Source organism: Diceros bicornis, chromosome 5, assembly GCF_020826845.1.
Source record: "Diceros bicornis minor isolate mBicDic1 chromosome 5, mDicBic1.mat.cur, whole genome shotgun sequence".
NCBI classification, from domain to species: domain Eukaryota; kingdom Metazoa; phylum Chordata; class Mammalia; order Perissodactyla; family Rhinocerotidae; genus Diceros; species Diceros bicornis.
In genome coordinates, this window is record NC_080744.1 from 58,436,319 (window position 1) to 58,459,083 (window position 22,765).

Genomic DNA, 22,765 nt, shown 5'->3' on the forward strand with positions numbered 1-22,765 from the left:
GTAGAGGGCTGTGGGCAGCTGGGAGCAGCAAGAGGTCTCTGAACACCTAACAGTAATGGCAAAGGTCATAAGGACAAAACAGGAGGAGGGCACTGCATTTTTGTCTTAGTTTCCTCATCTGTAAAATGGGGATCATGATATCCACTCCAACCCCTATCGACCTCGTCCAGTGTCCTGCCACCCTGGGAATCTGCCCAGCCTGCCTGCTGGAAAGCACCACCTTATTCTCCCTTTGGGTGGTTCCATGCCCACTTCCGTTTCTGACTCCCTTTGGAGGAAAGAGAGGAATAGGGAGAAATGTGGCCTAATGGGAAGGCTAGTTAAAATTCACAACCAGCACTTGCATGGAGTTTTAGAGTTTGTAGGGTCCTTTCATAAACACTGACATCTCCCTGGTCCCTCACTCACTCCTGTGGGACAGGAAGGAAAGGTAATATTATCCCCACTTTCAAGGCCAGGAAAGGTCAGAGATGATACCTCCCCAACATCACAGAGCAGAGATGAGACTCAAATGCAGGCTCAACCCCCAATCCTCTCGTCCTTCCACTTCGCCGTGTGGCCTCCTGCTGTGTCTTGTAAGAATCAGCTGGTTGGTTTAATGCTCCCCACTTCAAAGCATCTATATTACAACTCTTTTAATAATGGCTCTGGGGCCGGCCCGGTGGCGTAGTGGTTCAGTTTGGTGCACTCCGCTTCGGTGGCCCAGGTTCGCAGGTTCGGATCCCAGGCATGGACTTACACCACTCATCAAGCCATGCTGTGGTGGCATCCAATATACAAAATAGAGGAAGATAGGCACAGATGTTAGCTCAGGGCCACTCTTCCTCACCAAAAAAAAAATAATAATAATAATAATAATAACGGCTCTCCATAGTTTAATTTTTGCCACATTTAGTTCAGTGTCCTCGGTTTGCTTCTCCTCGGGTTACCCTAGGGTGGCTTTGCAGTAGCCAATAAAGCAGCCAGCATGCATTTCTAGGGCTCCAGGCTCACAGTCTGATGCATGGGGCTGAGATGAAGGGCCCATAGGATACACTCGGAGGCTGGGGCATAAGCTAAGCTTTGGATGTGAAGAGCAGGAAACAGGGTCCACCCCTCAGAACACACCAAGAGGGTAAGGAAATCAGGAAAGATTTGTGTAAAAGCTTCTACAGCAAAGCAAAATATTTCAGAGCACATGTGGGCTGCTTGGGTTAGAATGTAAAGTAAAAGAGACAGGAGAGAAAATTGTAAAAGTAGTAAAGTTATAAGCATCTTAAAACACACACACACACTCACACTCTCACATACACACACACACACACACACACGCACCCCTGTTCATAAAAAGCTGGAGAGAATACACCAAATGTTAATCACGGTTGTGATTGGAGTGGAGAGTCTGTGGGCAACTTCTTTGTATGTTTCTGTATTTTCTTTGAGTTATTCCTTTTTATAATAGCAAAATGACCAACAATTTCACTTAAAAAATGTTTATGGGGTACGTTTGGTTCATCTCTTTCCCATAGTCTTATCATAACCTCCAACTGGCCTACTCTCTCCTAACCATCCTCTCTCCTCTGCCAGGAGAATTTTCTTTCTAAAACAGAAACAGAATCATATTTCTCTACCAATTAAAAGTCTTCCATAAATTACTGTTAATTTTCTTAAGTGTGATAATGGTACTGTGGGTTGGTAGGAGACCGACCTTAATCTTGAGAGATGCATACTGAAGTGCTTAAAGTGTCAGGATGGCTACAATTTTCTTTCAAATTGTACCAAAAATTTAAAAAATCATATATATGTATATATACACATACATGTGTCTGTGTCTGTGAGTGTATATATAATATAAATAAAATATATTTTTATAAATTTAAATATTTATAAAATATAAAAAGCATTATATATGTATATGTATGTATAACTCTTTTTATATAAATATATATATTTTTTTATTTTTTTTAAGAGAGAACTAGGTAAAACTAATGTGGCCAAATGTTGAGTCTAGGGGGAGGGTGTAATGGTGGTGTCTATTGTATTCTTCTTCCAATTTCTTCAAATGTTTTGAAATCTTTTCATAATAAAAAATTTTAAGGAAAAATCCTTCCACGGCTGTGACTGCCTATACAAACTCCTCAGTCTGCCCTAAACCCTTACAATCTCACCCTAATCTCACCCTATCTTGACAGTTGAATCTCTGCCAAGTCTCACCTCCACTCCATGCCCCCAGGTTTTAGTGCGGAAATTGTCTCCTTGTAAGTTCTACTTTAAAATGCATGCACATTTTATAGCAATTAATAAAATACAAATTAATATTTTAAGTATGAGGAATAACTTTTAGAAAGAAAAAACAATGTAACCAGATGAGAAATTAACTGTGTCAAGAATAAATTTATGGCACAGTACAGACCTTTGGATTAACTGTGTGTAAAAGTCATGACCTAAGGAAGTAAGAAAGCTGCACTGTTAGAATCTGGTGAAATAAAAGCTGGTGACATCCAGCTTTGCTTAGTGTTTCCTCACTGGCTAAGTTCAAGTCCCAGCCTTGTCATTTAATACCTGTGCGATCTAGGACAAATTACTTAACCTCTCTGAATCTCAACTGCCTTGTGTGTAAAAAAGTGACAATACTTTGTACGTCAGTGGGTGGCTGTGAGGATCAAATGACAGAACAGATGTGTAAGCATGCTGGATTCTAGAAAGTACCATATACATTTAAAGTATTATTAGTATCACTTTTATGAAAGCTTGACAAGCAGACACCATCATATCATGAACATAAGAACAGCTCAAAGGATGATCAGGGCATAAAGGAATTTGGATTTTTGGAGTATCTTGTTCCAAAGATTCACTCTCCTTAACACTGTTTATAGAAATCAAAAGGCCCCTTCAGAGTTCTGGGTTCCTGGCTTGCATACGATTTCATTCCATTCTCACAGCTTGTTCTTTTTGGTTAAAATGCCAATCAGACCTGAGGACTACCTTCCATTTCTGAATTCTCAAGTTGGATTTGGGGGTGGGGAAATCCACCCATACTCATAGGGGAAACTCTGAAAACCAAAATAAACACAAAACCACACAAAAACGCCCTCTACAAGGCCTTTATTTGTGTTGGGATCACATCCCAGGGTGAGGTTTCTGGGTGGTACAGAGCCCCATTTCCTGGTAATCCACCCTGCAGAAGGCACGTCTACAGGCACGTTGTGTGTTACCCGGTACTGAGGGGCGGTCAGCCCCAGCGTGGCTTCCATCTACGTAAATACAGAGAAACACCATCCACCCACACCACCCCTACCTACCCACATCAGCGGGCCTTTCTGTGGTGAACTTACAACACACACCGGGATGGTATTCACTCTGCTGAGGCAGAGAGCTTACCCCTTGGGGGTGACAGGGATGGGAAAGGCTCCCCAGCAGAAATGGAGTTTCTGCTGGGCCTCGAAGGATGAGCAGGAAGTCCATGGGCAGAGAAAAAAAAGAGCAGCAGCTTCCTGGATGGGAACAGCATGAGCAGAGGAGGAGAGAGGCCAGAACATGTCTCTGTCGCCTTGTTGCCTAGAGCTAGTGTTTTGGAGTGGGGAAAGGTGAATGAGGCTAGAATCAGGGCTAAGGCAGTGTAAGAAAGACCTGAATGCCACACTGAGAACGGGTTCATTTATCCTCTGGGTGTCGCTTCCATCTATGTAAAATACACGGAGTCTCACTGTGGCCATCTCCCAGTAGATAGTGGGCCCTTGGAAGGCAGGTACCATATCACACTGACGTTTGTCAGTCTATCCCCTGGCATACAATAGTCCCTCAAGAAATGTTCACATCACTGAATTAAAATCTGCCTGCAATCTCTTTTGCCTTTTCCAGATGACATGAAAGGGCCTTTGCCATCCCTGCGTGCATTTGTCTTACTAAGGCATTCATTCACTCACTCACTCAACACTAAGTAACTCATGTGTCAGGCGTTGTACCAGATACAAGCAGCAGAAGGTGATTCACAGTGATAAATGCTCTCAGCAGAAGTCTGTACAAAGGGCACTAGAAGCAGAGAGGCAGGTTAGCTCTCAGTTATGCTTTGGGAGGTGACAGGGATGAGAAAGGCTTCCCAGGAGAAATGGCGTTTCTGCTGGGCCTGGAAGGATGAGCAGGAAGTCCACGGGCAGAGAAAAAAGAAAAGCAGCAGTTTCCTGGATGGGAACAGCATGAGCAGAGGAGGAGAGAGGCCAGAATATGTCTCTGTCGTCTTGTTGCCTAGAGCTAGTGTTTTGGAGTGGGAAAGGGTGGACAAGGCCAGGATCAGGGCTAAGGCAGCATAAGAGAGACCTGAATGCCACGCTGAGAACGGGCTCATTTATCCTACGGGTGACAGGATCTATCACAGATTTCTAGGCAACAGCATGCCACGATCTATTTTACCAAGACTGCTTATCATACATTAATTTGTCAATTCATCTGCTCTCTGACACAAGGCTGAGGGCATGTTGTAAGCAGGGACAGAGCCTCATCGTCCCTAGCACAATGGCTAAACACAGGAGAAGAGGCTGTTCATGTCCAAAGGCAGGCCAGAGAGCTCCTCCATCACCTGCTCCTTCAAGCTGGAAGGTGAGTGTGGAGAACAGGTCATGGGTAGAGGCATGGAGACAACATGGTGGCTGTGCTCATGGGGCGGCAAGCCTAGCCTGACTCTCTTGGTGAGCAGTAACAGATACAAGAGTTGAGGAAAGCAGAGGCCCCTCGTGGAGAATGAAAATCAGGAAGAAAAATGTTTTTACATAAAATGAATTGTATATGGTGGGAAGCAACATGGAACCAAGAAGCCCCCTCGAAGCTATCAGCTGGACCTTCTGTATGTCCCTTCGAGCTGGCGGAAAGTTCCAGCCAGGGGGCACACATACCCACATTCTGACTCCAGGAAGTGTCTCCACAATCATGAGGTAATCCCACTGAATTCCAGCTGCTCATTGCTTTCTGAAGTTGCCCAGCTGTTCCTGGGCCAAGGAGTCAGAGGCTCAGAGTCCACACAACTCTAAGGATATGAGGCCAAGGTGGGGGTTAACAGCATCCTCACCCTACATGCATCCTGGAGAAACCCAGACTGTCTCCAGGTTGTGGAAAATGTCCAGACTGAGCCCAGGAGCCAGACAAGATCCCCCATCAGCAGCCCCACCTAGCAACCAACCTCAGCTCTCTGCTGGGCAATTTAGAATGGCACTAGTCAGGTTCTTTTCCTAGTCTATTGCAGCCCAAAACACTGTAACAAGAGTTGTGTTTTCTTTTCCTCTGTAGTGGGAAAGGAAATAGCAATACCAGCTACTATCACGGAGCACTTATTCGGTATTCAGCACTTAATGCTGCTTCTCTCTCACCCCTACAACAACTCTGCCAGGCAGGTATTATTATTCGCATGGAAGCTGAAAAACTGAGATTCAGTCGTATCCTGGTACACGGTAGAGTGATCAAACCCTGACCTGACTAACTCCAAGCCAGCGCTCCCCCACCACCACGAGCTGCCATGGAAGCAAACTAAACACCATGAACCTGCTGTAGGCCTCAGGGCCTGAGAGACTCCACGACTCCTCCTCCCTCTACCAGACCCGTTAGAGAAAAGACAAAGGAGCCCATTTTGAGGCAGGTCTTCTGGAGCCAACAAAGACACAGAAAACAACAAGTTAATTGTTGTTTTGATTGATTGCCAGGATGGAGACACAGGTGCAATCCAGGAGACCATTTCCTGCTTGGTGTATTACTGTGCTGAGGTTCAAAGGCCTGCCCAGGCCACACCCTCCTTGAAGACCCCAACTTTTACCACATGACACCTGAGTGAAACTCTGCAAGATGTCTTCTGTTGAAGGAATCCAAAATACTGTGGCAGTCGGCATAAGGAAGGGGGACCACGCTGAGGGAACTCACCGTAGGTCACTCCACAGGGCACAGTAAGAGCTGGGATGGGATCCATGCGTGGGAACTGAGCCCACGCCCTGCCACAGCTGCTGTGAGACCACAGGCGTGCCATGCCTTCTCTGGGCCAGTCCCCCAAGCCAGAATTTGGGTCTCATCTTGGACTCTGCTTTCCCAGTCATCTCCCACATCTTATCGGGCACCTAATCAATCCCCAGATCAACCTCCATCACAGGTCTTGAATCCGTCCCCTCCTCAAATTAGTTTGGCACTTGCCACATCTCGCTCAGATTATTGCACCAGTCTCCTAGCTGGGCCCCCAGCCTCCAGGCTGTCCCCCTTCTATCCATCCTCCCAGCCAGAGGGATCCTTCTGAAACACACATCTGCTCATCTCACCTCCCTGCTCACCTGGCCCCCTGTATCCCTCAGGGTAAAGTTTGACCTCCTTGGTTTAGCTCCCATGCCCTTGTGTCTGCCTCCTGCTCTCCTCCTGGCTTCTTCTCCAGCCATTTAGCACATTTGTCCTTTGTCTGTACTTCCCTGAATACATTGTGCTATTTCAGGACTATGTACACAGCTAGCCTCTCTTCCTTAGAAGACCCTTCCCCTCTGATACCCTTGCCAGTCCTTCAAAACTGAACTCAAATATCACCTTTTCCAGGAGGCCCTCTCGGATTCCCCAGCCTGACTTAGATGCCCTCTCCTTTAGGCTTCCCAGCCCTCTTGTACCTCCCCCTATCACAGCACTTAGAGTTGTTATCTTTCTTTTCTGTCTCTTGCACTAAGTTCTCTGGAAAAGAGGAACTAAGCCCAGAGAGGGCCTCAGTTGATTTTGTATCTGTAGAACACCCAGGCACATAGCACAGTGCTTGAAACACCACAGGAATTTCTGGAGAGAAAAATGAGCAGGTCTCCTCCCTGGTAAACAGGGTGCTCTGATCACGGGTTAGAGCATCTTGATGCTTTAGGTGTCTGTAACGGCTCATCAGTCTTTGCAATGGAGCTCAGTCACTACGGGAACCGATCTTACTTTGACCACGCTCTTGCTATATCAAGTCCTATGTGGTCACAGTGAACTTTCTTGACCCTGAATATCCGTTACCACAAACGATCAGCGGCCCCTGGAGGCAGTTTTATGGCCACTGTATGGGGCGGGGTGGGAGAGGGCAGCCAGCGGTCCCTGGTCAAGGGATGCTGGACGCTGTGCTGCGCTGGGTCTGGAGAGCCAGCCAACCTCAGCGGTCCTCCTCTGAACACTTCTGCTTCTGCCTGCTCAGCAGTTTGCCCTTGGTTACTGAAAAGTTCAGTCTTGTGAAATGTGCTTGGTTTCAAGTTTCCTATCATTGGTCTACTTATTCAAAAATTACACCCCACCTGCTCCCTGAAAGATAAGATACTTGTGGTCTGATTAAGAAGCTTCTTGCAGTCAGCCCCTATGTGAAGAAAACCTGATATGTGAAATGAAACTGAGGAAGTGGACACTTTCCGTGCCATCATTTCTTTCCCAGCAGCTCAGAGTTTTCAACTGTAAGACGAGGGAGGAGGGCCAAGTGGGCACTGACTCCTCCTGGCAGTGACATCGGGAGAGGCTGGGCCCACTCTTCCTAGACTGATTCTTTTCCCTTGCCCCCCTCACTGACCTTGAGATCGAAGTGAGCAATTTTCTTGGCGTGAAGGTAGTTCACCCCGTCCAGGATCTGCTTAATGAAGCTGGTGGCCTCCTCCTCACTCAGCGACTCCTTCTGTGCCAGGAAGTCGAAGAGCTCCCCGCCGGACACTCTGCAAGACACCAGTGGAGAGGGCTCAGGCCCAGTCGGCCCTATGTGTCATGAGGCCAGGCCAATGGGTGCGGCTCCTGAAACTGCCCCCCAGGCACCCTGTGCGGCAGAGTCCCCTCGCCCACTTCTGGGGCTTTGTCCAGCCAGCACCAAGAATTGTCTTTGCCTCTGTTTGCTGTGTTCTTCCCTTTGGACCACAAGGGCAGGAATTATCCTTAGGGTGTCACCAGAAGGGCCGCCTCACACTCCAGGACCCGGCCCCTGGTTGCCCTGGTGTTACCTGCTCCCACCTCCTCATATGACTGAGGTGGCAGAGGACAGAAACAAGTGCTGTGGGACGACAAAGACGGACATCTGCTGGGCCAGAAACTGGACACCTAGGTTCTAGTCCAGCCCTGCCACCGACCTTGGACAACTCATTTCCCCTCCCCAGGCAGGCCTCAGCTCCCTCACCTGCAAAATGAGCAGACTGAGCCACACGGCTCCTAAAGCCCCTGTCTTTGATTTTATAAAAGATGGCCTCTTTGAAGACTCAAGAGAGGTAGGCATGATCCCTAATTTAAACATAAAGACCCATTAATTATATTCATCTCTAAAAACTCTAAAATACTATTTTTGTCCTCACACTCTGCACTCTTGTACTCTATGGTTGATGTGACAGGAATGGAGACCCACAGAGCAAAAAGAATCTCCCCTACAAATATTGGTTTACAGTTTTATCTGAATTAGGGATTTCGGGTTGCCAGATAAAACAGAAGATTTTTATTTGCTAAATCTAGCAATCCTACTGGGCGTTTGTCCTCTGACAGAGGCTGGGGTATCCAGCCAGCATGTGCTTCTCTGGGGCTGGGACAGAGCCAAGAGCCACCCCAGGAAAAGATCTTAGGCAGGGATTTGGGCCAGGGGTCCAGGAACTCAGGATCACTCGGAGAACTTGCTTAAAATACAGATTCCCAGGTCCCACCACAGACTCTGCCAAATTAGATTCTCCAGCAGCAAGGCCCTGGAACCTGTATTTTTACAATAACAACAACATAATAATAGTAATTAACATACCTTGGACACTTCTCTGTGTATAATGTGTACTGTATGTACATTATTTCATTTAATCATCACAATACCTTATAAGCTAAGTACTATTATTTTCCTATTTCACAGTTGAAGAAACAAAGGCTCAGAGAGGTTAAATGACTTGCCCAAGGTCACACAGCTAGTAAGTGGTAGAGGCAGGATTCAAACCCAGGCAGAATGACTCTCAACCACTCTGTCACACTGAGTGCCCTCAGATGATTCTTCTATGGCCAGAAGAGCTTCTGTCTCAGTTTTGGGAAACACTCCTTGCCACCTAGTCCATCCTAAATAAAGAGCGTCAAAATCTTCTTTTCTCCTCTCTTTAAAAATGTCCAGAAGCATACCCAGACCCACTAATCAATCTCAGCATCATGAAAAATAGAACAACTAGACACGAGGTGGAACAAGAAGTACAGAGCAACACCTATGAAGTATCACAACCTAAAAAATTGAAACTAAATCTGCTTGAGCCTCTTGTTCAGCGCTATCCAACAGAACTTTCTGCAGTAACGGAATTCTCTATATACGATGTCTAATACAGCAGCCACAAGTCAGATGTGGCTACCGGGCATTTGAAATAGGGTGAGTGCAACTGAGGAACTGAATTTTAAATTTCATTTTATTTTAACTAAAAAACTGAAGGGGTGTGAAATATTTTCCACTAAATACAACTTTATTGTTCTGGTAGGATTGCATTTTACTTTAAACCATTGCATGGCACATGAGTTGAGATGTGCTGTAAGTGCAAAATACACACTGGGTTTTGAAGACTTAATGTGAAAGAAAGAATGTAAAATATCTCATTAGTGACTTTATATTGATTACATGTTAAAATGATAATATTTTGTATATACTGGGTTAAATAAAAAATATTATTAAAATTAATTCACCTATTTCTTTTTACTTCTTATTTAATGTGGCTACTAGAAAATCTAAAAGTGCATATGTGGTTCGTATTATATTTCTATTGAACAGTGCCAATAGGAAGGGTATCTTAGATACTAGTAGTATCTAACTACTAGTTTACAGGAATTACAGGACATGGAGGATGAGTTCAATAATACCGTGAGGAAGGAATACACCAAATCCAGACTGTGAGACAATCACAGGACAAATGACCTAGTTTTTCCAAAAATCAATGGCATCAAAAAAGAGTGGGAAGGAGAATTACTTTAGAATAAAAGAGCCATAAGAGACAAAAGAACCAAGTGCAGTATGTGGACCTCATTTGGATGCCAATTCAAATGAAATAACTGTAAAGAGCTATCTTTGGGCCCATCGGGAATATCACCGTGGACTGGAGAGTGGACAGCCGAGGCCTGGCTGGATAATTTCTTAGGTGTAATAAACACATCATGGCTACAGTTTTAAAACGTGTCGTCAGTTTGAGATACATACTAAAGTATTTACACGTAAAATGACATGATGTCTGAGATTTGCTTTAAAATATTCCAGCAAACAAGCAAACAGTTGGAGTTAGGGGGGAATAGGAGTTTTATATAAAACAAGATGGGCAAAATATTGATAACTTGAAGTTGGGTGATGGGCACATGAGGGTTCCTTACATTATTTTCTCTACTTTTGTATGTGTTTGAAATCCTCCACAACAAGAAGTTAACAGCAAACTTCCCGAGGAGGAGGCTCCTCATTGGAGAATGAGTCACCCTCTCACATAATGACCACCATCAGATGGAAGTTCTTCTGTAACAGATGAGGAAACCGAGGGCCACAAGAGGGGAAGCAGCCATGCAAGGTCTCCCAGCAAGGGAGTGCGTGGTAAAGACCAGCTCGCAGTCCATACTGTCTCCTCATACTAATGTGTGACTGGGTACAAGTTGCCCTAACTCTCTCAGCCATGTCTCTCAGACATTGGGGGTAACAGAATGTTTACATGCTAGGCTTGTTCTGAAGAGCAAATGAGCCAGTGCACTGAGCAGGGCACTCAGCACAGTGACTGGCACACGACAGCACTCCATCAGTGGGGGCCTCTGCCGTGGTGCTACTATTTGCTTGTTACATGTGGCTAGCACGGGCTGAGGTGGTGGGGAAGGTGCTGGGGATGTGGTGAGACTCGAGCAGGGCCAGGATGGAGGAAGCGGGGAAGGAAGACAGGTGAGACAGGCAGGGAAACAGCGCAAGCGAAGGCACAAAGATGGGGACAAGCGTGGGGCACGTATGTGGCATTAAGTCCCTGTGCACAGGCCGGCCTTGGAGGTGAGGTGAAGACTGGCTGGAATGCTGGTTCTGCCACTTACTAGCAAGTCACTCTCCACCTCAGTCTTTTCTCCTCTGTCCAATGGGGTTAAAAATATCACCCTGAAGTAGATAGAGGAATGTCAGAAGTATGTGTTCCTGCTGGGATGTGAGCTTCTTGAGGGCAGGAACTCTGACTAGGTGCTCATCTTTACGTCATGTGTTCAGCAGATAATAGATGCTGAGTAAATATTTAGAGACAGAGAGAGAAGAGAAAAGAGGGAGGGGGAAAGTGAAAGGGTGTAGAGAGAGTGAGATAAGATGGCACATGAGGGGGTTTGCCCAGTGGCGTTGTGGTTAAGTTTGCACGCTCCGCTTCAGTGGCCCGGGGTTCATGAATTTGGATCCTGGGCACGGACCCACGCACTGCTTATCAAGCCATGCTGTGGCAGGAATTACAGGACATAGAGGATGAGTTCAATAATACCGTGAGGAAGGAATACACCAAATCCAGACTGTGAGACAATCACAGGACAAATGACCTAGTATTTCCAAAAATCAATGGCATCAAAAAAGAGCGGGAAGGAGAATTACTTTAGAATAAAAGAGGCATAAGAGACAAAAGAACCAAGTGCAGTATGTGGACCTCATTTGGATGCCAATTCAAATGAGCTCATTTGCTCTTCAGAACAAGCCTAGCATGTAAACATTCTGTTACCCCCAATGTCTGAGAGACATGGCTGAGAGAGTTAGGGCAACTTGTACCCAGTCACACATTAGTATGAGGAGACAGTATGGACTGCGAGCTGGTCTTTACCACGCACTCCCTTGCTGGGAGACCTTGCATGGCTGCTTCCCCTCTTGTGGCCCTCGGTTTCCTCATCTGTTACAGAAGAACTTCCATCTGATGGTGGTCATTATGTGAGAGGGTGACTCATTCTCCAATGAGGAGCCTCCTCCTCGGGAAGTTTGCTGTTAACTTCTTGTTGTGGAGGATTTCAAACACATACAAAAGTAGAGGGAGATGGGTACAGATGTTAGCCCAGGGCCAATCTTCCTCAGCAAAAAGAGGATTGGCAACAGATGTTAGCTCAGGGCTAATCTTCCTCACACACACAAAAAAAGTAGATGGCACACGAGAGTGTCCTGTCTGCTAGAGCTGCAGTGCCCTCCACTCAGAGTGAGCTGGCTGTGGCCCCAAGTGGCTGCCTTGGTGTTGGGGACCAGGCAGGTGCACTATTTTCCCATGGGTCTCACGGGCGCAGGTGCTGGAACCTAGAGCACCCTCTCAGCTGCTGAAGGAGGAACCCTGACTCTGTTCTGCAGGCCTGGGTCAAAGGGCCAGGATGGTGGTCCCAATCCTTCCCCAATGTAGATGCAACCTTTGTCTTGGGGTGGGGCATGGGAGAGCTCCAGGGCCCAGCTTTTCTTTTATATAACAGGAATGAGAAGAAAAAAACCAACAGTCTCATCACCCCCTTCAGGGGTGGGGGGGGGGTGGAAGTGGGAGGAATCTTGATGTAAAATTGGACAAGAGCTATGAGATCCTCGATAAAGTCCTTGAAGTAAACATCATGCACCACGTCATTGTCAGGGGTGACAGTGGTGGCAGAGGGCTTGATTTAGAGTTTGTCACCTATGCAATGTGCTTCCCCAAGCATTCTCTCACTTGAGACTCACATCTACCCTGAGGGGTAGAAGGAATTTCCATCCTGATTTTTCAGATGAGGAAACTATGGCCCCAAGAGAGCAAGTGACTTGCCTAAGCTCACACAGCTAGTAAGTGGCAGAACCAGGATTTAGACCCAGATCTTCTCAGCCCCAGCCCACCATGTGTTCCTCTCACCATGCTCGCTCCACATGACAAAGCCTGAGTCACTGATGCAAAAAGGAAAGCTCAAAGCCACCCCATGCACTGGACAGTCCTCTGACATCCCTGTTCAGCTGCATCCATGCCCACATCACACTGGGCTGTCATTATCTGTCTCTCTCCCCAGCTAAATGATCTTTGCTTCCACAGTGCCTTGTGCATGAAAGACATTCAATAGAAGATAGGTGAATAAAAGAACAAAGGAAAGAAATAAAACATTAAAAATATCAACATGGCACAGAACATTCTATATCATATAGAAGCGAAGCCGTGGCTTTTGCAAGAGACCTGTTTGGAGCCCTTTGAAAATTTTCAAATCCACGGTGCCCTCTCTGAAACACACAGGACCCAGCCCCCTTGTTTTTTATACTCCAAGCCCCTGCTGGGTCATGTGAGGCTATGACCTCGGGCACATCCTACCATTCCTACCTTAAATAGAATGCCACACAAATGTAAAGAATATCGTGATATTGTGGATGTGTCCCGTTACCCAAAGCCACTGATGGCAGGCCCAGGCTGGGTGAGGACTTTGGGGGACAGTAATCAGTCATTCTGTTTGAAGGTGTGATCTGGGCAGGAGACCAGGTGAGACATGGTCTCCTTTGGATGAAGAGGGGAACAGCCGTGGTGGTCCTTAGAATCTCCCCTAGAGACTCAGAAAGGTGGGAGGCTCATGAGCCTGCTGAGGGAAATGGCCAAGCCCTGGAGACCCGGGCTGGGGACAGTCAGATCAATTCTCGGGCACCTCGTCTCAAGGATATCAAGGAGCCCAGATTTCCCCCATAATGCAGTTTCTCTCAAGGGCTTCTCAGTCCCCAAGACCTCTGCCTGGAGCCAGTCCCCCTCTCCTCCCAAGCTTCGCTCCTCTCACATCCCAAACCTCTTTAGCTTAAAGATGAAAAGCAAAACCTAATAGCCGGGCCTCCTCTGCTCTCCTCCCAGAGTCCCCAGGATCAGACCTCTTCTGGCTGATCTCACCTTTGCCTCCTTCCTCCCTGCGGGTTGGCCTGCCTGCTAGAAATGCTTTTCAGAAGTCTTTCGGGAATGCGTGCTCCCACAACCTGCGTAGGCAGCGATTCAGGCAGGATCCTGCCGGAGCTGCTGGGGGCCAGGAGGCTGGACTCGTTTCAGGGAGCTGGGAAGCACTGCCACCACCCTGGAGTGCTCTGCCAGGCCAGTCTCCGGTATGCAACTGGCGGAGTATCGCTTTCCACTAGCTTGGAGTCAAGGAGGCCCCAGAATGGTCAGGGGCCTGGGATGGGAGGCCTGCCCAACCCTCTCAGGGCAGACGTACATTTTTCAGAGCAAGCTCCACATGTGACATGAGTTAATCTATTGAGATTTTGAAAATATCCTTTACACCATACAGAAGTCAACTTATACAGACAACTAAATCCTTCCCAACCCTGCCTCAACAGTCTTAACCAGAGGCAGCTGCTGCAGAGGAGGTCATGGACGCGGTAGTAACAGCCGAAAGGGACTTAAATCAGGGCTGGCACGTCCTCCGAGTACTGGCCACTTTAGCAGAAAGCAGTAGGAAGCCCTGCACCAGACAACAGTTGCTGTTGAGAGGGGTAGTGAGGTAGATCCATCCATGAAACCTGCACATTTCAACTGAGCAGGTAGACAGTAATACCCAGGTTTAAATATTGGGCAAACCCACTAACCTATTAGGACACAGTGAGGACCAAGAGGCCAAAAGCTCCTGATCAGCCCAACAGGGGTCACCAAGTCCAAACATAAAAGTCCATGAAAAGCCCTTCTCTCCCGCAAGGTCCTCCCTCTCAGATGCTGGTCACGCGTGGTTTAGGCACTGTCTTAGCAATCCCTGGTACTCCACAGTCAGGCACCCTGAGACAATGAGACAGCTTGAAAATAAAAGAGGAGACAGAGAAACTACGAACAGACAGAACTCAACAAACATAGCAGCTCAAGGGAGACACAGGAGCGCCAGTGCGAATACTGATGTTATGGGTGGCGACAGCTCACAAGAAGAGGGCACATAACTGTCGGTTGACTGTGAGCCCTGCTGGGAGAAACAGGGACATCTCAAGAGCATCCCAGAACTCCTGGGGTTCTACAAACAGGGAGAAACAGATAATTTCCCCAACAATTACAGAAATGCCAATTAAAATGACAACAAAGTACCATTTTATAACTATAAAGGTCAATAAATCATGAACCCCTGTTTTAAAACAAATGACTCCAGTGGGAGACGGCCCCGTGGCCTAGTGGTTAAGTTCAGCACGCTCTGCTTTGGCGGCCTAGGTTCAGTTCCCCAGGCGCGGACTTATACCACTTGGCCACAGCCACGCTGTGGTGGTGACCCACACACAAAATAGAGGAAGATTGGCACAGATGTCAGTTCAGCACGAATCTCCCTCAAGCAAAAAGAGGAAGATTGTCAACAGATGTTAGCTCAGGGTGAATCTTCCTCAGAAAAACAAACAAAAAACCCAAACGACCCCAGGCTGGCAAGGCTATAGGCAAATAGGAACGATCCTATGTTGCAGGTGGTGCTGGGTAACCAACACTGTCCTCTTAAAGTGAGGCTATCAAGAGCCCTAAAAATGTCAGCCTAATCACCCATTCCTGAGGATATATCTAAAAAAGCTGGTTTAAAAGAAAAGGGGAAACTTATGGGAAGAAAGTTGTTTTATGGCAGTAAAATTTTTAAGGGTTAAGAGCTGGAAAATAAAAACCAAATGTCCAACAACAGGGAGAGACGGGTATGTAATTCAACGCAACATGATACAGTCAGTTAAAAGGAAGAAAGCTATTTATGGAATTATGTTAACTAGGGGAAAAAGTAGAGGAGGAAACTGTACAAGTACAATGGTTGTATACAAATAGATAAAAGACTGAGAGGAACCACAGGAAAACATAAATAGCTCTGTTTGGGTGGTAGGATTACAAATAATTTCTTTTCAGTTGCTGTGAAGTTTTTTTTTTGATAACAGACTTTTAAAGAACTGGCCTGGCCTTCCCAGCAAAGGTGGGCTTGTCACTCTCTGCTGGGAACCAGTGTGCCAACTGCTGACCCCTAGCTTTGGGACATGTCACACTTCACGCTGTCTACACGGCTGGCTACACCTGTGGGAACCCACCAGGCTTGTCTGAGCCAGGCAGGTGCAAACACCAACTGGTCCAACTGGCTGAGAGTCCCTGGGAGAAACATAGAGGACACTGTGAGTTAGAGACGGGGAGAGCACGGGCGATTCTACGCATTTCAACATTGAAATGGATAATTTAAGAATCAAATCCAAGGGGTCAGCCCCGTGGCTTAGCGGTTAAGTGCACGCGCGCCGCTGCTGGCGGCCGGGGTTCGGATCCCGGGCGCACATCAACACACCGCTTCTTCTCCGGCCATGCTGACGCCGCGTCCCACATACAGCAACTAGAAGGATGTGCAGCTATGACGTACAACTATCTACTGGGGCTTTGAGGGAAAAAATAAGTAAACAAATAAAAATTATAACAACAACAAAAAAAAGAATCAAATCCAAGAGTATGCAAATACCCATCGGCCACACAAATCTATATCGTGGCAACACCAGAGCATAGTTCTCAAATTAGAATGGTCTCAAATGTCAGGTGGTCCACCCAACCTGCCGGCAGGTTAAGGGTGGCTGCCTGATTTACAGGTGAGATCTGAAGCTCAGAGGGGTGAGGTGACTTGCCCAAGGTCACAAAGTCAGAGATTGCTGAGACAAATGCCACCACTCCTCTGCTAACTGGAGGAGGCATACATGCCTATGAGGCTCAGGACATTCCCAACACAGGTGCTTGACTGGACACAGCCACTGTGACTTGTGCCACAGCCCAACTCAAACTCTATTGTCTGCCAGGGCCCCACCTCCCCATTCCATGATGACACTTCCAGGAGGGACACCAGGTGGCCAACCAATCCCTGGGTCTTGGTGTCACCTATCCAAATTCCATCAGACTGTGCAGTCTTCCCCAGGGAGGCCAGCATAAGGCCATCCCACCTCATGCTCATAGCTGTCTGCACAAGCAGTGTGGACTCAAGTCGTGGCCCCACCACTTCCTGGCTATAGGATCTTGTAAGTGACCTAGTCTCTCAGTGTTCTTGTCTGTAAAATGGGGATAATGAGAGTCTCTGTGTGATAGGATTGTTATGAGGATTAAATAAGGTAATAGAAGTGCTCCGCACAGAGAATACAAAGTAACCTCTCCACATTAGTCGGACACTTCCCTCAACACAGTTTCTGTGAGGACCCAACAAGATGACAAACGTAAAGCACCTGGCAAATGGTTGGCTTATAGTAGAGCTCTCTAAATCATAGTTATTACCATAATAATAAAGGCATCAAACACAGCACAAACGCAGGGGATTGTTCCCAGGAAAGGGCTGGAGAAGGGCTTCTCAGAGCCCAGAGGATGTTTGTTCTTCCCTCCCTCATTGAACAGACCCCTCTCTGACAGCCTCCCCTGCACCCCATCCCATCCTCTGCCCCTTCTCATCCTCCCACATGCTGGCCAGCCAGGAAGTGACCCCAGTGTTAGCCATTTCTTTTCTTTGATCTCCAGGGTCCAATGAAAGCCAGACCTAGACCCTCACCCTCAGTCCCTGCTGCTCAGCAAGCCCACCCTTGGCCCAGGAGGACGCGGGTAACTGAGGGAAACCGCCCTCCACTGACTTTATCTCCTCTGGACCAAGCTTAGGTCTGGTTACCCTGCCCGCCCCTGCTGCCCGCTACGGGTCCCTCACCCCACTCACAGCTCAAGGATGAGCACCACATCCGTGCGGTTCTCGAAGACGTCGTGCAGTGTGATGACGTTGGGGTGCAGCACCTGCCGCAGGATGCTCACTTCCCGCTCAATCTCCTCCCGGCACACGCCCCGCCGGCTGGCCCGGCTCTGCCGCTTCTTGATGAACTTGGCTGCGTACTCCAGCCCCGTGCTCTTCTCTCGGCATTTCTTCACGATGGCAAACTGGCCGCTGTGGGGACACAGACCCACACAATTAGGGTGTTGCTGTGGCCAGTGGGGAAGTGACCTGGCTGTCAGCCCCCAGGCTGCACTAATTCACAGTCATTCTGCCAGGACAGGACAAAACATGCCTCCAGCCAGCATCGCCACCTGGCTGTCAACCAGCGACTGAGATGGGGCAGGTACTGGGCTTCCTTTCTGTTCCTACGAATCCTTTGCCTTTTACTAGGAAGGAAGGTGAGTGCTGTCATTCCCAGTGTACAGATGTGAACACTGAGGCCCTGAGAGGTGACTGATTTGATCAGGATGACATAGCCTCATCGTTCCAAAGCCTCCACTAGAACCCAAGTCTAGTATCCACCAGAAAAAAATCACAATGTCCAGAGGCTTTATACTATTTAATGAAAAGATTAAAAAAGAAAAACAAAAAAGATCAGCACGGTCAAAATACTAACAGTAACAATCATCCCTTTGGGTCTCCCTTATCTGGAAGCAAGTACAAATTCGTCTATTTGGAATTGTGAGGGGACAAAACACCTATATATTCTCATGTTTGCAGCTTTGCTCCCACCTCCTCCCAACAAATGAAATCTCAATTACCTGACATGAGCCAAGCAGCTAGACAATAGAGGGACAGAACAAATATGATGAGGATGCACTTCACGTAAAGACAAGGCCAGAGGCTACGCCAGCGGGGTCCGTGGGGATCCTGGCAGGGGTGGGGGTGAGAGGGAGGCAGCCTTACACTGTTAATAACACAGTGGGAGTTCGTCACGGTGAGAGGGCTGATATGACCACAGAGTTGTAAAATGTTAGGAAACTGAGGCACAGGAGAGGTCAAGTGAGTCTCCTGAAGTCATCAGAGAGTTAACAGCAAAGCCAGGCCCCAGAGCTGGGGGCCCAGCCCACAGTACACAAACCCGCTAAGACAGTTATAGGAGTGAAGACTATGCTTAGTGCCCTTCCAGGCTGGCCTGGCAATCCTTCACTCCAGGGACCTACACAGCAACCACGAAATAGTGTCCGTGCCAGAGCGGCAGGTGGCCCTGAGCCAGCTTCCCTGAGTGCTGCAAGGGCAGCGGACCCCACAGGGAAGGGCAGCTGACCCCACAGGGAAGGGCAGCAGCCTTCTGCTTTACCTTCTCAGCTCTAATTCCCAGGAGACTGCCCAGTGGCTGCCCCTCCTGGGAGTGCTCCCACCCCCTTCCACCATTGCCCCATGTTTTCTTGCCACCCACAATACCCACTGCTTGGGATAGAACTTGGAAAGCGATAAGGTTCAGCTTAATGGCTTAATAAGGCGCCACCAGTCTCCACACTTAGGATGTACTCTCTTAGTGACTCTGGGCTAAGAGTTACACACAATGAAATGCTCTGGATATTTGCCTTAACCTCAGAAAATAGCATCGCATCTGAACCTCTCCATTACTAGAATAATCCTAAGTGAGACAGCCTTCAAAATAAACTTTAAAAAAAAAAAGGCGGGGGGGCCAGCCCGGTGGTGTAGTGGTTAAGTGAGCACGCTCTACTGCGGCAGCCCAGGGTTCACAGGTTCGGATCCCGGGCGTGCACTGACGCACCGCTTGGCGAGCCATGCTGTGGCGGTGTCCCATATAAAGTGGAGGAAGATGGGCACAGATGTTGGCACAGGGCCAATCTTCCTCAGCAAAGAGAGGAGGACTGGTATCGGATGTTAGCTCAGGGCTGATCTTCCTCACACACACAAAAAAAGTCAAGTAGAGCAAGCAAGGAATGAATATACCAAAACTTAAATAGCATTCTATGGCAACACCTAGAGATATCACCAAACACACATTCCGGTATCTCTCCACTCCCTCATCCTCCATTCACTCGATGCTGCCTGAGCGCCTACTCTGTGCCAGGCTCTGTGCTGGGCACGAAGTGGCAGGGAGCAAAGGAGAGACAACAGATACACACGGAGCTCCCGGTAGGGAGAGGGCCCTGGGGGCTGGGTTGGGCTGGGAAGGCTTTGTGGAGACAAATTTATATCACATAGTCTACTAACTCTAAAGTTGCAGCTATTAATGCCCCAAATATTAGCTCTGGGCTGTCCACACACTAGGGGCTGACACAGGTGGAGTGAAGCCAGGCCTCCCAAAGCCAGAGTGAACACATTCAGTGAGATCTCTCACACAGCTGGTCACTTCGAGCCACTTTGGGCCTCAGGGACATCGGGTCCCTTAGTGGGTGCCAGAAAACACTTGACAGAGCTTCTAGTCCCAGATGGCTACGAGACTCAGCGTCAGGATGACCATGTTCCCCTCCTCTTTCTCTATCACCTCAAAGAGCAAGAGGCTGCATCAGCAGCCCTGAGGACAGACAGGGCTCACTCCTTCTAGTTGACCAACGTGGAAACCAAAGCTGAAGGATTTTAAGCGATTTGTTGAAGCTTACAGAGCAGAGGTGGAGGCGCAGGGTTTTTATAAAGCAGAGCTAAATATTTCAGGTCACCTTGACATAGCTTCCCCTTTTCTTATGAGGGAAAGGAGGCATTTTTCTATACCACATGCCTGAAAAGTTCCTGAGACTCTCAAAAAGCAAATGAGTGTTTGCTTTTCTGGTTGAGTTTTCTCTTTATGAGAGCAGCTGTGGCAATGAGAGGTGACTGGGGGTCGGGCCTAACGTGCAGACGTCTTCCTCCCGCCAAAAGGAGGTATTTTGAGAGTGGGTGATTAACATGGAGCCAAATACCAAGCAACACCGCTCATCTCCCCTCACTTCACGGGGAAGGGGTCCTCCACTCATCCTGCCCTGGGGAGCCTCAAGGAGAGCCAAGGCCACCTGCTGGTTTTCATTTCTCCTTGGGCCATTATTGAGAAGAGTGGAGAAGATGCTCCACTAGGGCCGGTCCCTCGGCCGGGAAGCTTTGGGCATCAAGAGCAGCCTTCAAAGTCAGACAGACCTGGCCTTGGGAAACTTCTGCTGTCACTGGAAGTTCGACCTGGGGTAAGTGGCTACCTACTGGGAGCATCAGTTTCCTCCTCTGTAAAATGGGAATCATGATCCCCTACTAGGGAACTGTGAAGACTGGAAATATCTGTAACGTTGGCCCACAGCACTACTAAATGGTAGCTATTATGACTGTTATTAGTTTATTGCTCATGTGAAGGCTAAGCAAGAAGCACCAGACACAGAAGTCACTGATTTAAATGGTCTGCAATGTGTGGCTAGGGAATCAGTGTGACTCCCCCCAGCCCTGATGATTTCAGTGCCCAGCCAGATATGGGAATATCTTTGTTCTAAGCAATTAACCTAGTCTTCATCCTTAGAGTAGTGGTTCTCAACTCTGGTTGCACACTGGAATCACCTGGGGAATTTTAAAACTACTGGTGCCTGGGTCTCATCTCTAGAGATTCTGATCTCCTGGGTCTGGGCTGCAGCCTGGCAACTGAGATATTTGAAAGCTTCCTGTGGGGCTGGCCAGGTGGCATGGTGTTAAGTTCACACACTCTGCTTCGGTAGCCCGGGGTTCTGATCCCGGGCGTGGACCTACACATGGCTCATCAGGCCATGCTGTGGTGGCGTCCCACGTGCAAAATAAAGGAGGATAGGCACGGGTGTTAGCTCAAGACCAATCTTCCTCAGCAAAAAGAGGAGGATTGGCAACAGACGTTAGCTCAGGGCCAATCTTCCTCACCAAAAAAAAAAAAAAAAAAAAAAGCTTCCCCGGTGACTCTGATGTGCAGCCAGGGCTGAGACACACTGACTTATAACAGTCCTCTGATTATCTCCATTTTACAGATAAAGAAACTACATTGCTATTACTCCTATTATTCCTTGTCCTTTTCAGTATTAATATATTACCCTCCCCGTTAGTTCTTTGATCTGACTATTTGAGGGAGAAAAGGAGGGGAGATAGGCAGTAGAGGGGGTGTTGTCTCTCCCACCAGGACAGTTTTTGCTTGAGTGGTCTGCAATCTAACTGCCCCAATATTCATTCGCAAATCAAGATTACCCTGGGGGCCGGTCCGGTGGCGCAGGCCGTTAAGTGCTCGCGCTCTGCTGTGGTGGCCCGGGGTTCACGCACTGACACAACTTGTTAAGCCATGCTGTGGTGGCGCCCCATATAAAGTAGAGGAAGATGGGCACGGATGTTAGCCCAGGGCCAGTCTTCCTCAGGAAAAAAAAAAAAAAGAGGAGGATTGGCATTGGATGTTAGCTCAGGGCTGGTCCTCCTCACAAAAAACAAAAAAGATTACCCTGGACATTAGGGAATAACAGGAGTGGAAGTTTGCAGTTGGGCACCCCCTGCTCACTGTACCCACAGTGGATGCACAAAAGCCAGACCTGAGATGGCTCTATTATGCCCATCAGAAGGCAACAGCAGACTCGTGGGCAGGTGAAAGCAGTGATGGTGACAGGCCCTTGTCTGCCCATCAGGAAGGCTCTGAAGCCAGAAGTTCAGGCCCCATGGTGCAGAAGTCACTCAGCTAGGTTAGGGGGGCAAGGGGTAGACAGTGAGAGCCCCTCTTGATTAGAACAGAGCTACCCAGGGTATCACCCAGGGAGAGAGCAGGGGGAGCCATCCAACCTATAATGGAGGTCAGTGCCAACATGAAGTCAAAAATATGGGACTGCTGAAACATTGATGCACATACGCAAAGCATGCATATTCCAATACCCTCCCACAGCAACAGTCAATATCTAACCCATGGTCTAATGCAGCAAAGGGCTGGTAGTCAGGAGGCCCGATTCCTGGGCCTGACCTGCCATCAAAGATTGGAGGGCTTGGATAAGGAACCGCCTTCTCAGTTCGTGTTTTTCCACCTGCCACCTGAGGTCTCACCTTAGAAAGCTTCATGTCAGGAATCTCTAAAGAGCCTGCGACAACTCTGAACAGACATGAAGGCTTTCCCTTCACTTTCCAAATTCCTACCTCTGGGCTGGTGTCTGGAGACTTGGGTTCTAGTCAGAGCCCTACCACTAACTGGCCATGACCCTGACAGCCTGTTCAACTCCCTGGGCCCCAGTTTCCTCTCTGGTCAAACAGGGATGAGAGAACCTGG

At 48.1% G+C, this 22,765-nt stretch overlaps 1 protein-coding gene across 2 annotated transcripts in view; it reads right to left on the reverse strand.

Annotated features, from left to right (window-relative positions):
- DAPK2 (death associated protein kinase 2) overlaps positions 1–22,765 on the reverse strand; it is a 114,660-nt gene that overhangs the window by 38,970 nt on the left and 52,925 nt on the right. For both annotated transcript variants that reach the window (XM_058541798.1, XM_058541797.1), the window contains exons 3-4: positions 17,527–17,748; positions 7,514–7,652 (exon numbers count right to left, since the gene is read on the reverse strand). In XM_058541798.1, the coding sequence (XP_058397781.1) occupies positions 7,514–7,652; positions 17,527–17,748 (361 nt within the window). The remainder of the gene's footprint in view (positions 1–7,513; positions 7,653–17,526; positions 17,749–22,765) is intronic.